Genomic DNA, 13,460 nt, shown 5'->3' with positions numbered 1-13,460 from the left:
CCAAGGATTCAGAACACTAGAATCCCTAGAGGTGTATAGAAAGGGCTGGGGATTATTTAGAAAGGGCAGGGGATTATTTAAAAAGTTAGGAAAGCAAAGGAGAGGACATGAAAAACACTAAGTCGGTAAGTATGTTAGGGACAAATGGTTAATTATGGAGAAGGAGGTCCACTGGGGATCCAAGTTAAACTGAATGGAGCCAGAAGACAGGTTTTAAAGGAGTATTTACATCTACATTCATGATAGAAGGAAGGATGATGCACTACATTAGCTGCATCCCACTTCCTACTGATGGAAGGGTAGCTAATGTAACACCACTAATTAAAAAAAAAGAGAAAAACAAACAAACAAACGTCTCAGCCTATTCAGCCTCCCCCTACAACCCAAACCCTCCAACCCTGGCAACACCTGTGTAAATGGGTTCTGAACCTTTTCAAGTTTAACATCCTTCCTATAGCAGGGAGGCCAGAAATGAAAGTGGCCTAACCAATGTCCTGTACAGCTGCAACATGACACTCCAACTCCCATACTCAACGCACAGACCAATAGAGGCAACACCTTCTCCACTAAATACCAAGGGTTTAGATGGAGAGGAATTTGTTAAGTGTGTACAAGAAAATTTTCTGATTCAGTATGTGGATGTACCTACTAGAAAAGGTGCAAAAACTTGACCTACTCTTGGGAAATAAGGCAGGGCAGGCAACTGAGGTGTCAGTGGGGGAGCACTTTGGGGCCAGCGACCATAATTCTATTAGATTTAAAATAATGGTGGAAAAGGATAGATCAGGTCTAAAAGGTAGTGAAGTTCTAAATTGGAGAAAGGCCAATTCTGATGATATTAGACTAGAACTTTCGAAAGCTGATTGGGGGCAGATGTTTGCAGGTAAAGGGACAGCTGGAAAATGGGAAGCCTTCAGAAATGAGATAACAAGAATCCAGAGACAGTATATTCCTGTTAGGGTGAAAGGAAAGGCAGGTAGGTATAGGGAATGCTGGATGACTAAAGAAATTGAGGGTTTGGTTAAGAAAAAAGAAAGCATGTGCAAGGTATTGACAGGATAGATCAAGTGAATCCTTAGAAGAGTATAAAGGCAGGAGTGTACTTAAGAGGGAAATCAGGAGGGCAAAAAAAAAGGGTGACCTGAGAAATCTTTGGATTCTCCTTCATTCTATTTGCCAAAGAGTTTTTACAAACACATTAAGGACAAAAGGGTAACTAGGGAGAGAATAGGGCCCCTCAAAGATCAGCAAGGCGGTTTGTGTGTGGAGCCACAGAAAATAGGGGAGACACTAAATGAATATTTTGCATCAGGATATGGAAGACATAGACTTTAGGGAAATAGATGGTGACATCTTGAAAAATGTCCAGATTACAGAGGAGGAAGTGCTAGATGTCTTGAAATGCATAAAAGTGGATAAATCCCCAGGATCTGATCAGATGTACCCGACAACTCTGTGGGAAGCTAGAGATGTGATTGCTGGGCCTCCTGCCGAGATATTTGCATCATTGATAGTCACAGGTGAGGTGCCGGAAGACTGGAGGTTGGCTAACGTGGTGCCATTATTTAAGAAAGTTGGTAAGAACAAGCCAGGGAACTATAGACTAGTGAGCCTGACGTCAGTGGTGGGCAAGTTGGAGGGGCAGAATGTATATGTATTTGGAAAGGCAAGGACTGATTAGGGATAGTCAACATGGCTGTGTGTGTGTGAAATCATGTCTCACAAATTTGATGGAGTTTTTTGAAGTAACAAAGAAGATTGAGGAGGGCAGAGCAGTAGATGTGATCTATATGGACTTCAGTAAGGTGTTTGATACGGTTCCCCATGGGAGACTGATTAGCAAGGTTAGATCTATCAGAATACAGGATAACTACCCATGCTGTACATCTCTATGACTCAAAGTCACATGAGATCCAGTAAGCTGGCAAGATGGATATAGAACTGGCTCAGTCATAGAAAACAGAATGGCGGTTGAAGAGTTTCAGATTAGAGATCTGTAACCTGTGGTGTTCCCACAGGGATTACTGCTGGGACCCTTGTTGTTTGTAATTTATGTAAATGATTTGAAGAATGTATTGGCCTGATTAGTAAATTTGCAAATGACACAGTTTTGGGTAGCTACAAATAGTGAGGAGGATTACTAGAGGATACAGCAGGATATGTAGGCTAGAGACTCAGGTGGAGATATAACAGGTGGAATTTAATCTGGACAAATACAAGGTAATGCATTTTGGGAGATTTAATCTTGGAGGAGGAGGAGCATGGAATGAGTGTGAGAAGTATACAGTATTCAAAGTTTGGGAGAAGATTTGTAGCTCGGGTGCTCGTTGTTGTGGTTCTGTTCGCCGAGCTGGAAATTTTTGTTGCAAACGTTTCGTCCCCTGTCTAGGTGACATCCTCAGTACTTGGGAACCTCCTGTGAAGCGTTTGTGGTGTTTCCTCCAGCATTTATATTGGCTTGTCCCTGCCGCTTTCCGGTTGTCAGTTTCAGCTGTCCGCTGTAGTGGCCGGTATATTGGGTCCAGGTCGATGTGTTTGTTGATGGAGTTTGTGGATGAGTGCCATGCTTCTAGGAATTCCCTGGCTGTTCTTTGTTTGGCTTGCCCTATAACGGTAGTGTTGTCCCAGTCGAATTCATGTTGCTTGTCGTCTGCGTGTGTGGCTACTAAGGATAGCTGGTCGTGGCTTTTCGTGGCTAGTTGATGTTCATGGATGCGGATCGTTAGCTGTCTTCCTGTTTGTCCTATATAGTGTTTTGTGCAGTCCTTGCATGGGGATTTTGTACACTACATTAGTTTTGCTCATGCTGGGTATTGGTTCCTTCGTTCTGGTGAGTTGTTGTCTGAGGGTGGCTGTTGGTTTGTGTGCTGTTATAAGTCCTTGTGGTCGCAGTAGTCTGGCTGTCATTTCAGAGATGTTCTTGATGTATGGTAGCATGGCTAGTCCTTTGGGTTGCGGCATGTCCTCGTTCCGTTGTCTTTCTCTTAGGCATCTGTTGATGAAATTGCGCAGGTATCCGTTTTTGGTGAATACCTAGTACAGGTGTTCCTCTTCCTCTTTTTACAGTTCTGGTGTGCTGCAGTGTGTTGTGGCCCTTTTGAATAGTGTCTTGATGCAACTTCGTTTGTGTGTGTTGGGGTGGTTGCTTTCATAGTTCAGGACTTGGTCTGTGTGGCTTTCCTGTGTACCTTAGTGGTGAATTTTCCGTTTGGTGTTCTCTGTACCATCACGTCTAGGAATGGGAGTTGGTTGTCCTTTTCTTCTTCTCTCGTGAATCGGATTCCTGTGAGTGTGGCGTTGATGATCCCGTGTGTTTTCTCTACCCGAAACGTCGATTCTCCTGTTCCTTGGATGCTGCCTGACCTGCTGCGCTTTTCCAGCAACACATTTTCAGCTACAAAATTATGAGGCATGGATAAAATGGATGGTCAGTCTTTTCCCTCAGGGTAGAAATACCAATTACGAGGGGACACGTGTTTAGGTAAAAAAGGAGACAAATTTAAAAGATGTGACTGGCCAGCTTTTTTTTAAAAAAAAACACTGGGGGTTGCAAGTGGCTGGAATGCACTGTCTGAAAACATGGAAGCAACATTAGGAAGCACCTTGACAGATATATGAAAATGCAGGTAATAGAGGGATATAGACCATGTGAAGGCAAAAGGTTTTTAATTTAGAACAGCATCATGTGCCAGCACAGTCTCACTGGGCCAAAGAGCCTGAACTTGTGTTGTACTGCTCTTTGTCTTCACACTGATGGCCCATCCAATATATCTCTATCAATTTTAAACCCTTTACATTCCGGCTGACTTTCCCTTTCTTCTCCACTCTAGCTTAAATCAGGTGATTTCTTATCTGGCTGAAATCAAGCAAACAGACAGGAAACCAAAGCCAGGATTTTCTTACTCATTAAAAGCTCAGTATGACATCTGGTAGAGCATTTATTTGTTAGAGTACTGGACAATTTCTGCATTAAATATTGCAAAAGGGACCTTGAATCAACAGTCCACGGTGCAAATTAGTGAATATAAGGGACTCTAGAATTGGAGTAGCAAATTTAAGTTCAAAGTTTAGATCATGAGGGTTACAACATGTCTAGAACAGATCAGGCTTCAGAGGGATAGAATTTACATGTACTTGGAAAGGCAAGGATGCATTAGGGATAGTTAGCTTGGCTTTGTGCATGGGAAATCATGTCTGGCTAACTTGACAGTTTTTTTTTGAAAAATTGACAGACAGGATTAATGAAGGCAGGGTGGTGAATTAATGTTCCGCAAGGTTCCACATGATAAAACTGGTTAACAAGTTCAGATCACAATACAGGGAGAACCAGCCATTTGGATAGAAAATTTGTTTGAAGGAGACAGAAGGGTGGTGGTGGTGGGAGGCTGCTTTGCAGACTAGAGGCCTGTTACCAGTGATGTGCCACAGTGATTGATGCTGGGTCCATTGTTTTTTGTCATTTTACATAAGTGATTTGGATATGAATATAAGAGGTATGGTTAATAAGTTTGCAAACAAATACCTTCAAGGTAGACAATTGTATCTCAAGATTTCTGCAAGACGACTCTGAACAAGGAGTTTTCACAATGTTCAAGTTATTTCAGTTTTACTTTGTGCTGGGCACTTCTATGAAGGCCTTGCATTGAAATGAATGTATACAGCAGCGCTCCTAAGAAAATAGTAGAACCAATTATTTTAGAGCAAGGAGTTAGTAACAGTTCCAAATCTGAAGGGTTGTGGTGAAACTCTGAAGAGTATTATAGAGTCATTGAGATGTACAACAGCGAAACAGACCCTTCAGTCCAACTCATCCACGACAACCAAATATCCTAAATAATTCTAGTCCCATTTGCCATCGTTTGGCCCATATTCTAAATTGTTCTTATTCTTGTACCCATCCAGATGCCTTTTAAAGTGTTGTAATTGTGCCAGCCTCCTTCATTTCCTCTGGCAGCTCATTCTATACATGCACCACCCTCTGAGAAAAAAATTGTCCCTCGGGTCTGTTTTAAATCTTACCACTCTCACTTTAAACCTCTGCCCTCTAGTCTAGGGGAAAAAGACCTTGTCTAATAACCCTATCCATGCTCATGATTTTATAAACTTCTAGGAGGTCACCCCTCAGCCTTTGACACTCCAGGGAAAATTGCCCCTGTTCAGCCTCTCCCTATAGCTCAAAGCCCACAAAATTTCTTGTACTTATTATTTGACATGCTGGTGTTGGACTGGGATGGACAAAGCAAAAAAAAAAAATCACAACACCAGGTCACAGTCCAACATGTTTATTTAGAAGTACTAGCTTTAGAGGCAGCACCCTGAAAGCTAGTGCTTCCAACCAAACCTGGTAGACTATAACAAAATCCTTGTAAATCTTTTCTGGACCCTTTCAAGTTTTGCAACATCCTTCCTCCAGCAGAGAGACCAGAATTGCACACCGTATTTAGACAGTGGCCTAAGTAATGTCTTGTACAGCCATAACATGACCTCCCGACTCCTAAACTAAGTTCACTGACCAATAAAGGAAAGCATGCTTCCTTCTTCACTATCCTATCTACCTGCAACTCCACTTTCAAGGAGCTATGAAACTGCACTCCAAGCTCTTTGTTGAGCAACACTCCCAGAACCTGACCATTAAGTGTACAAGTCCTGCCCTGATTTGCCTTTCCAATAATGCAGCACCTCACATTTATCCAAAATTAAACATCCAGTTAATGTTTTAAGTCCAGCACCATTCCTTCAGTCATACCAGACTTGAAACATTAAATCTGTATCTCTCTCCACAGATGGGTCCAGACCTGCTGAGTTTCTCCAGCATTCTTTATGCACTTTTCAGTGCGCCAGCATACTTAGTATTTTACTTTTATGCACAATCTACGAGATGTAGTGCAGAAATTTGCCAAGGCTCCTGAGACAACACCTTCAAATCACATACATCCAGAACACTTAGCTGCAAACGCATGAGGACACCAACACCTGCACGCTCCCCTCCAAACCACTCGCCATCCTGACTTTGAAATATCCTTCACTGTCGCTGGGTCAAACATCCTGGGAATTCCCTCCTTAATGGCACTGTGGGGTCTACCTACAGCAAGTGAACTACAGCGGTTCAAGCCGCACAACAATCAGTTGGGGAACACTTCAGTGGTCCAGGACATTCAGCCTCGGACCTTCGGGAGACCATCCTCCAAGGTGGACTTCAGGACAGGCAGCAGAGGAAAGTGGCCGAGCAGAGGCTGATAGCTAAGTTCGGTACCCATAGGGAGGGCCTCAACCGGGACCTTAGGTTCATGTCACATTACAGGTGATCACCATTGTACCACACACACTTTCTCACACTCAACTCCCAACACACGCACACACACACACACACGGTGGTGAATTTTTTTTGTACTTGCAGAGTTACATTCCACTTTGCTCAAAAACCACATACATTCATGTCGAACTCTGAGCTCAAAAACTGCATGGATTTATGTAAAACCCTGTTATCTCACTTTTTAGATTAGAATCAATCTAAACATCAGGTCATAGACAGAGAACACAGGGGGCTAACACCTTCAACATATTGTCTAGCTATCACCATTGTTAACAGCTAACCCGAGAATGCAACTTTAAAAGAAAGGGTTTTGTGATCTACACATGAAAGAAGTGAAACTATCACTGTATTCTAACAGATGAAAGGCTTAACAGACAATCAATTTTTCAATGTATAATTTCAGTTCCATCACACTGCAAATTTTTGCTATAAATTCTGTGTTACAATCGATCCCTCCACAATCACCTGATGAAGGAAGCTACTGTGCTTCCAATTAAACCTGTTGGACTACAACCTGGTGTTGTGTGATTTTTAATTTTGAGATTTGGAAGGAACACTGAAGGTCGCTATCACAGCCTGTGGTACGTCTGCCCTTAGTCCCTGCTCAACGGTATGACAGCAATGCCCACATCCCTTTAAATGAATAATAAAAATAAATCTAAACAACATGAAAGCTTCACCACCACGTGAAAAAGGCGAGCTGTTTAAATCCCAATACTTGTTTTCCCATGAAGCCGGCAGTGCGAGCCTTACCTGGCGGTGACAGCTGTCCAGCGGACTCAGCTCCAGGTGCCGGCCTTCCAGCACAAACTTCTCGTCCACCACGGTCATCTCGAACAGGGACTGCGGGGGCCCGGCAGCAGAGGGAGAGGGGGAGGGGGAGGGGGTCGGACTCCCTGCCGCTTCGCTACGAAGGAACCAACCGAAAGCAGCCAAACAGCTGCTGGCGGCAAAGGTAGAGAGAGCGAAAAGGAAAAAGGCACGCAGGCCTGCCGCCATGATAGCTGACCGAGGATGGGTGGTGGGTATTCTCCAGGACGCGGGTGGTCGGCGAGCGAGCGAGCCCGTTCAAGCGGCCGTTAAACCCTCTCCGGGTTTGAATCCGCCGCGCGCTGCTGTCTTTCAAGGGGCGGGCCCTCCCAGCGGCCAATCAGATCCGCTTATTCGCCAAGGCCCCGCCTACAAGTGTAATGTACTGCAGCGGCTGGAAAACTGCAATCAAATCAGCGAACGGGACCATCGCGGACATACACCTATTGATTTGGAGATGCCGGTGTTGGACTGGGGTGTACAAAGTTAAAAATCACACAACACCAGGTTATAGTCCAACAGGTTTAATTGGAAGCACGCTAGCTTTCGGAGCGATGCTCCTTCATCAGGTGATTGTGGAGGGCTCGACGTAACACAGAATTTACAGCAAAAATTTGCAGTGTGATGTAACTGAAATTATACATTGAAGAATTGATTGTCTGTTAAGCCTTTTATCTGTTAGAATACAGTGATAGTTTCATTTCTTTCATGTGTACATCACAAATAACTCCATACAACCCTGTCACGGTGGACGCTGCAAGACGTGTCAGATAGTGGACATAGATACCACTATTACACGTGGGAACACCTCCCACCTTGTACACGGCAGGTACTCATGTGACTCAGCCAACGTTGTCTATCTTATACGTTGCAGGCAGGGATACCCGGAGGCATGGTACATTGGGGAAACTGAGCAAAGGCTACGACAACGGATGAATGGGCACCGCACAACAATCAACAGACAGGAGGGTTCCCTCCCAGTTGGGGAACACTTCAGTGGTCCAGGACATTCAGCCTCGGACCTTCGGGTGACCATCCTCCAAGGTGGACTTCGGGACAGGCAGCAGAGGAAAGTGGCTGAGCAGAGGCTGATAGCTAAGTTCGGTACCCATAGGGAGGGCCTCAACCGGGACCTTGGGTTCATGTCACATTACAGGTGATCACCATTGCACTACACACACACACACACAGATATTCCTACACACACACACTCTCTCACATACACACGTACACAGATACACACAGACGCGCACACAGACACCTACACACACCCTTATAGACACACAGACTCCCACACATGCACCCCCTCACAGACTTAAGACACTCTGCACTCACTACCCACACACACTTTCTCACACTCACAACCCCCACCCCAGAGAGACACACACACAGACAGACAAAGACCCACATGCACACATATATATTGTGATGATTCGGAGATGCCGGTGTTGGACTGGGGTGTACAAAGTTAAAAATCACACAACACCAGGTTATAGTCCAACGGGTTTAATTGGAAGCACACTAGCTTTCGGAGTGACGCTCCTTCATCAGGTGATCACCTGATGAAGGAGCGTCGCTCCGAAAGCTAGTGTGCTTCCAATTAAACCTGTTGGACTATAACTTGGTGTTGTGTGATTTTTAACTATATATATTGTGTGTGGTGAATTTTTTTGGTACAAAGTTACATTGCACTTTGCTCAAAAACCACATAGATTCATGTCGAACTCTGAGCTCAAAAACTGCATGAATTTATGTAAAACTCTGTTATTTCACTTTTTAGATTGGAATCAATCTAAACATCAGGTCATAGACAGAGAACACAAGGGGCTAACACCTTCAACACATTGTCTAGCTATCACCATTGTTAACAGCTAACCCGAGAATGCAACTTTAAAAAAAGGGTTTTGTGATTTACACATGAAAGAAGTGAAACTATCACTGTATTCTAACAGATGAAAGGCTTAACAGACAATCAATTCTTCAATGTATCATTTCAGTTACATCACACTGCAAATTTTTGCCATAAATTCTGTGTTACCGAGCCCTCCATAATCACCTGATGAAGGAGCGTTGCTCCGAAAGCTAGTGTGCTTTCAATTAAACCTGTTGGACTATAACCTGGTGTTGTATGATTTTTAACTTTATACATCTATTGACTATCTATTATATAGCAGACTGTCAGGAAATAGCAATCAGAGACATCGCAGTTACATGTTAGAGAGAGATTGGAGTTACATATCAGAGATATAGTAGTTCAATATCAGAGAGATAGCAGTTATAAATGAGAGATCCAGCAATTATAAATCAGAAATATAGTAGTTACATATCAGAGAAGGACAGGAAGTATATATCAGAGAGATATTAATTATACATCAGTGAATACAGTAGATACATGTCAAAGATATAGAAGATACATATCAGACAAATGGTAGTTATATATGTGAGATACAGTAACTGTATTTCAGACAATCGTTATATATCAGAGAGCCAATCGTTATCTAGTAAAAAGACACAGTAATTGTATATCAGAGTGATGGTAATATATCTGAGATATAGTAGTTATATATGAGAGATAGCAGTGTATAAGAGTAGTACACCAGAGAGACAGTAGTTTTATAGCAGAGAGATACAGTAATTATTTATCAGAGACACGACATTGTATATCAGATATGGCAGAAACAAATCAGTTACTCATTATATGTCAAAGACACATCAATTGGATAGCAAACAAGTAGTAGAATTAGTATATCGAGAGAGATACAGTAGTTATATATCAGAGAGTAGTTATAGATCAGAAACATACAGTAATTATATATCAGATACTGCGATTGTATATCAGAGATACAGTAATTATTATATCAGAGGTACAGCAATTGTATATCAGAGAGAGACTATGATTGCAAACCAGAGGGGCAGTAGTATATTGAAGAGATACAGTAATTTTATATTGGAGGGATGCAGTAATTTTATGTCAGAGAGAGACTGTAATTGTATATCAGAAACACGGTAATATATTGGAGAGATACAGTAATTATATATCTGAAAGATACAGTAATTACATATCAGAAATACAATTCACTGGTGACTGCACAATGTTCAACACCATTCACAACTTCCCAGATACTGAAGTTTACTGCAGTAAACTAACTAAAAACTGGATAACTAATGCTGAGAAATGACAATTAACATTCGCACCACACATGTCAGGCAATGACTATCTCTAACAAGAAAGAATCTAATCATTGCCCCTTTGATAGTCAATGACATTAACATTGCAGAATCACCCACTATCAGCAGCTTGGGAGTTACCACTGTCCAGAAACTGAGCTGGGCTCGCCATATAAATACACTGGCTACAGCAATAGATCGGAAGCTAGAAATACTGCAGCAGGTAACTCACCTCCTGACTCCTAAAGCCTGTCCACCATCTACAAGGCACAAGTGAGGACTGTGATGGAATACCACCCACTTGCCTGGAAGACTGCAGCTCCAACAACACTCAAGATTCTTGACATCATCCAGGACAAAGTAGCTCATTTGATTGGCACCATATCGCAAACATCCACTACCACCTCCACCAACACTCAATAGCAGCAGTGGGTACAGTCTACAAGATGCAATGCAGAAATTCATCAAGGATCCTTAGATAGCACCTTTCAAACCTATAACCACTACCATCTAGAATGATACATGGGAACAACACCACATGCAAGTTCCTCTTCAAGCCACTCACCATTCTGATTTGGAAATATATTGCCGTTCCTTCATTGTCACTGGGTCAGAGTCCTGAAATGGCATTGTGGATCTACCTACAGCACATGGATTGCAGCAGTTCCAGAAGGCAGCTCACCATCACCTTCTCAAGGGCAACTTGTGATCGAAAATAAATGCTGGCGCAGCCAGTGAAGGACCTATCCTGTGAACACAAACACACCAAGACCTTCTAAACCTGAGACTGTTACCTAGAAGGGCAAAGGCAGATATAAGGAAACACCTTACATGCAGGTATCTATCTACGCCATCCACCATTCTGACTTGGAATTTACTTTGCCATTCCTTCAGTTTAGCAGGGGAAGATTAGAGTCATAGAGCTGTACAGCATGGAAACAGAGCCTTCAGTCCAACTGCTCCATGCCAACCAAATATCCTAAATAAATCCATTCCCATTTGCCAGTATTGGGCCCATATCCTTCTTAAACCCTTCCTATTCATATATCCATCCAGATGTCTTTTAAATGTTGTAATTGTACCACCACTTCCTCTGGCAACTTATTCAATAAATGCACCATCCTCTGCGTGAAAACGTTCCCCCTTAGGTCCCTTTTAAATCATTCCCTTCTCACCTTAAATCTATGCCCTCTAGTTTTGGACTCCCCCACCTTAGCTATTATTGGGTGGCATGGTGGCCCAGTGGTTAACGTTGCTGCCTCACAGTGGTAGGGACACAGGTTCAATTCCAGCCTTAGGCGACTGTCTGTATGAAGGTTGAATATGTCTGTGTGGGTTTCCTTTGGGTGCTCCAGTTTCCTCCCACCATCCAAAGCTGTGCAGATTAGGTAGATCGGCTAGGCTAAAGTTTCCCATCGTGTTCAAGGATGTGTAGTTTAGGTGAATTAGCCATTGGAAATGCAAGGTTACAATGGATAGTGGGGGTGGTGAGTCTGGGTGGAATACTCTTCAGAGAGTCGGTATGGACCTTGTTGGGTTCAATGGCCTGTTTCCGCACTGTATGGATTCTATGAATTCACCCTACCCATGCCCCTTGTGATTTTATAAACCTCTATAAGGTCACCCCTCAGCCTCCAACGCTCCAGGGAAAATAGCCCTAGCATATTCAACCTCTCCTTATAGCTCAAACCCTCCAGCTCTAGCAACATCCTTGTAAATCTTTACTGAACCTGTTCAAATTTCACAATATCCTTTCTAAAGCCAGGAGACCAAAATTACACACAGTATTCTAAAAGTGGCCTAAATAATGTCCTGTACAGCCACAACATGACCTCACAATTCTTATACTCAATGCACTGACCACTAAGGGCAAGCATATCATATGCCTTCTTCACTATCCTATCTACCTGCGACTCCACTTTCAAGGAACTGCACTCCAAGATCTTTTTGTTCAGCAACATTCCCCAGGACATTAACATTAAATATATAAGTCCTGCCCTGATTTGCCTTTCCAAAAATGCAGCATCTCACATTTATCTAAATTAAACTCCATCTGTCAATCCTCAGCCCATTGGCCAGAATCCTGGAACTTCTTTCATAACTGTGGGGTGTACTTACACTTGAAGAACTGCATTGGTTCATCAAGGCTACTCAGCACCATCTTCTCCAAGGCCATAAGACCACGGGAGCAGAACTAGGCCATTCAACCCATGAAGTCTGCTCTGCCATTTGTTTATGGCTGGTAAGTTTTTCAACCCCATTTTCCTGCCTTCTCATAACATTTGATCCCCTCACTAATCAAGAACCTATCTATCTCTGTCTCTATAACACTCAATAACTTTGCATCTGCAGCCTTTTGCGGCAACGAGTTTTCCAGTTTCTCCACCCGCTGGCTGAAGAAATTCCTCCTTATCTCAGTTCTATAGGGTCATCCCTTCATTCTGAGGCTGTGCCCTCATAGTCCTCCATGTCCACTCTATTTAGGTCTCTCAGTATTCTGTAAGTTTCAATCAGATCCACCCGTCATTCTTCCAAACTCCTTTGAGTACAGACCCAGAGTCCTCAACTGCTTCTCATGTGATAAGCCTTTCGCTGCTTGGATCATTTTTATAACCCTCCTCTGGAACTCATCCAACACCAGCACATCCTTCCTTAGATGCAGCACCCAAATAATATTCAATATGCAGTCTGACCAGAGCCTTATCCAGCCTCAGCAATACACCTCTTGTATTCTTGTCCTGAAATGAATGCCAATATTGCATTTGCTTTCCTAACTGCCAACTGAACCTGCATGTTAACCTTAAGGGAATCCTAGACCCTTTTGTGCTTCAGATTTCTGAAACCTTTTCCCATTTAGAAAATAGTTTTCGCCTCTATTATTCCTCCCAAAGTGCTTGACCTCCTAATTTCCCAAATTGTATTCTATCTTTCACTTCCTTGCCCACTCAAAATAATTATGGGCAATGAAGACAGTGACACCCACATCTCATAAATGAATATAAATAACTACACTACTATCCCACTACATTAGTTTAATTAAGGTTCCCTATTACTCACTCTATCATTCTTATTCCTTGCTGTAATTTCCTGGTAAATTTGATCCTGCATACAGTACATACTTTTCTCAACAGTTTCTTCAGCAATTTCTGTTTTTGTTTCAGATTTCTGG

At 42.8% G+C, this 13,460-nt stretch overlaps 1 protein-coding gene across 2 annotated transcripts in view; it reads right to left on the bottom strand.

Annotated features, from left to right (window-relative positions):
• bmb (brambleberry) overlaps positions 1-7,326 on the bottom strand; it is a 45,224-nt gene extending 37,898 nt beyond the window's left edge. For both annotated transcript variants that reach the window (XM_043690871.2, XM_087986861.1), the window contains exon 1: positions 7,067-7,326. In XM_043690871.2, coding sequence (XP_043546806.2) covers positions 7,067-7,312 — 246 coding nt within the window. In that variant the 5' untranslated portion in view covers positions 7,313-7,326. The remainder of the gene's footprint in view (positions 1-7,066) is intronic.
• Between the last annotated feature and the right edge of the window lie 6,134 nt (positions 7,327-13,460).

This window comes from Chiloscyllium plagiosum, unplaced genomic scaffold (genome assembly GCF_037043375.1).
Source record: "Chiloscyllium plagiosum isolate Xiang-an unplaced genomic scaffold, Cpla_swu_hap1 HiC_scaffold_5, whole genome shotgun sequence".
In the NCBI taxonomy this organism is placed as follows: domain Eukaryota; kingdom Metazoa; phylum Chordata; class Chondrichthyes; order Orectolobiformes; family Hemiscylliidae; genus Chiloscyllium; species Chiloscyllium plagiosum.
The sequence above is the reverse complement of the archived record's forward strand: the minus strand, read 5'-3'. Positions and strand labels throughout refer to the sequence as shown.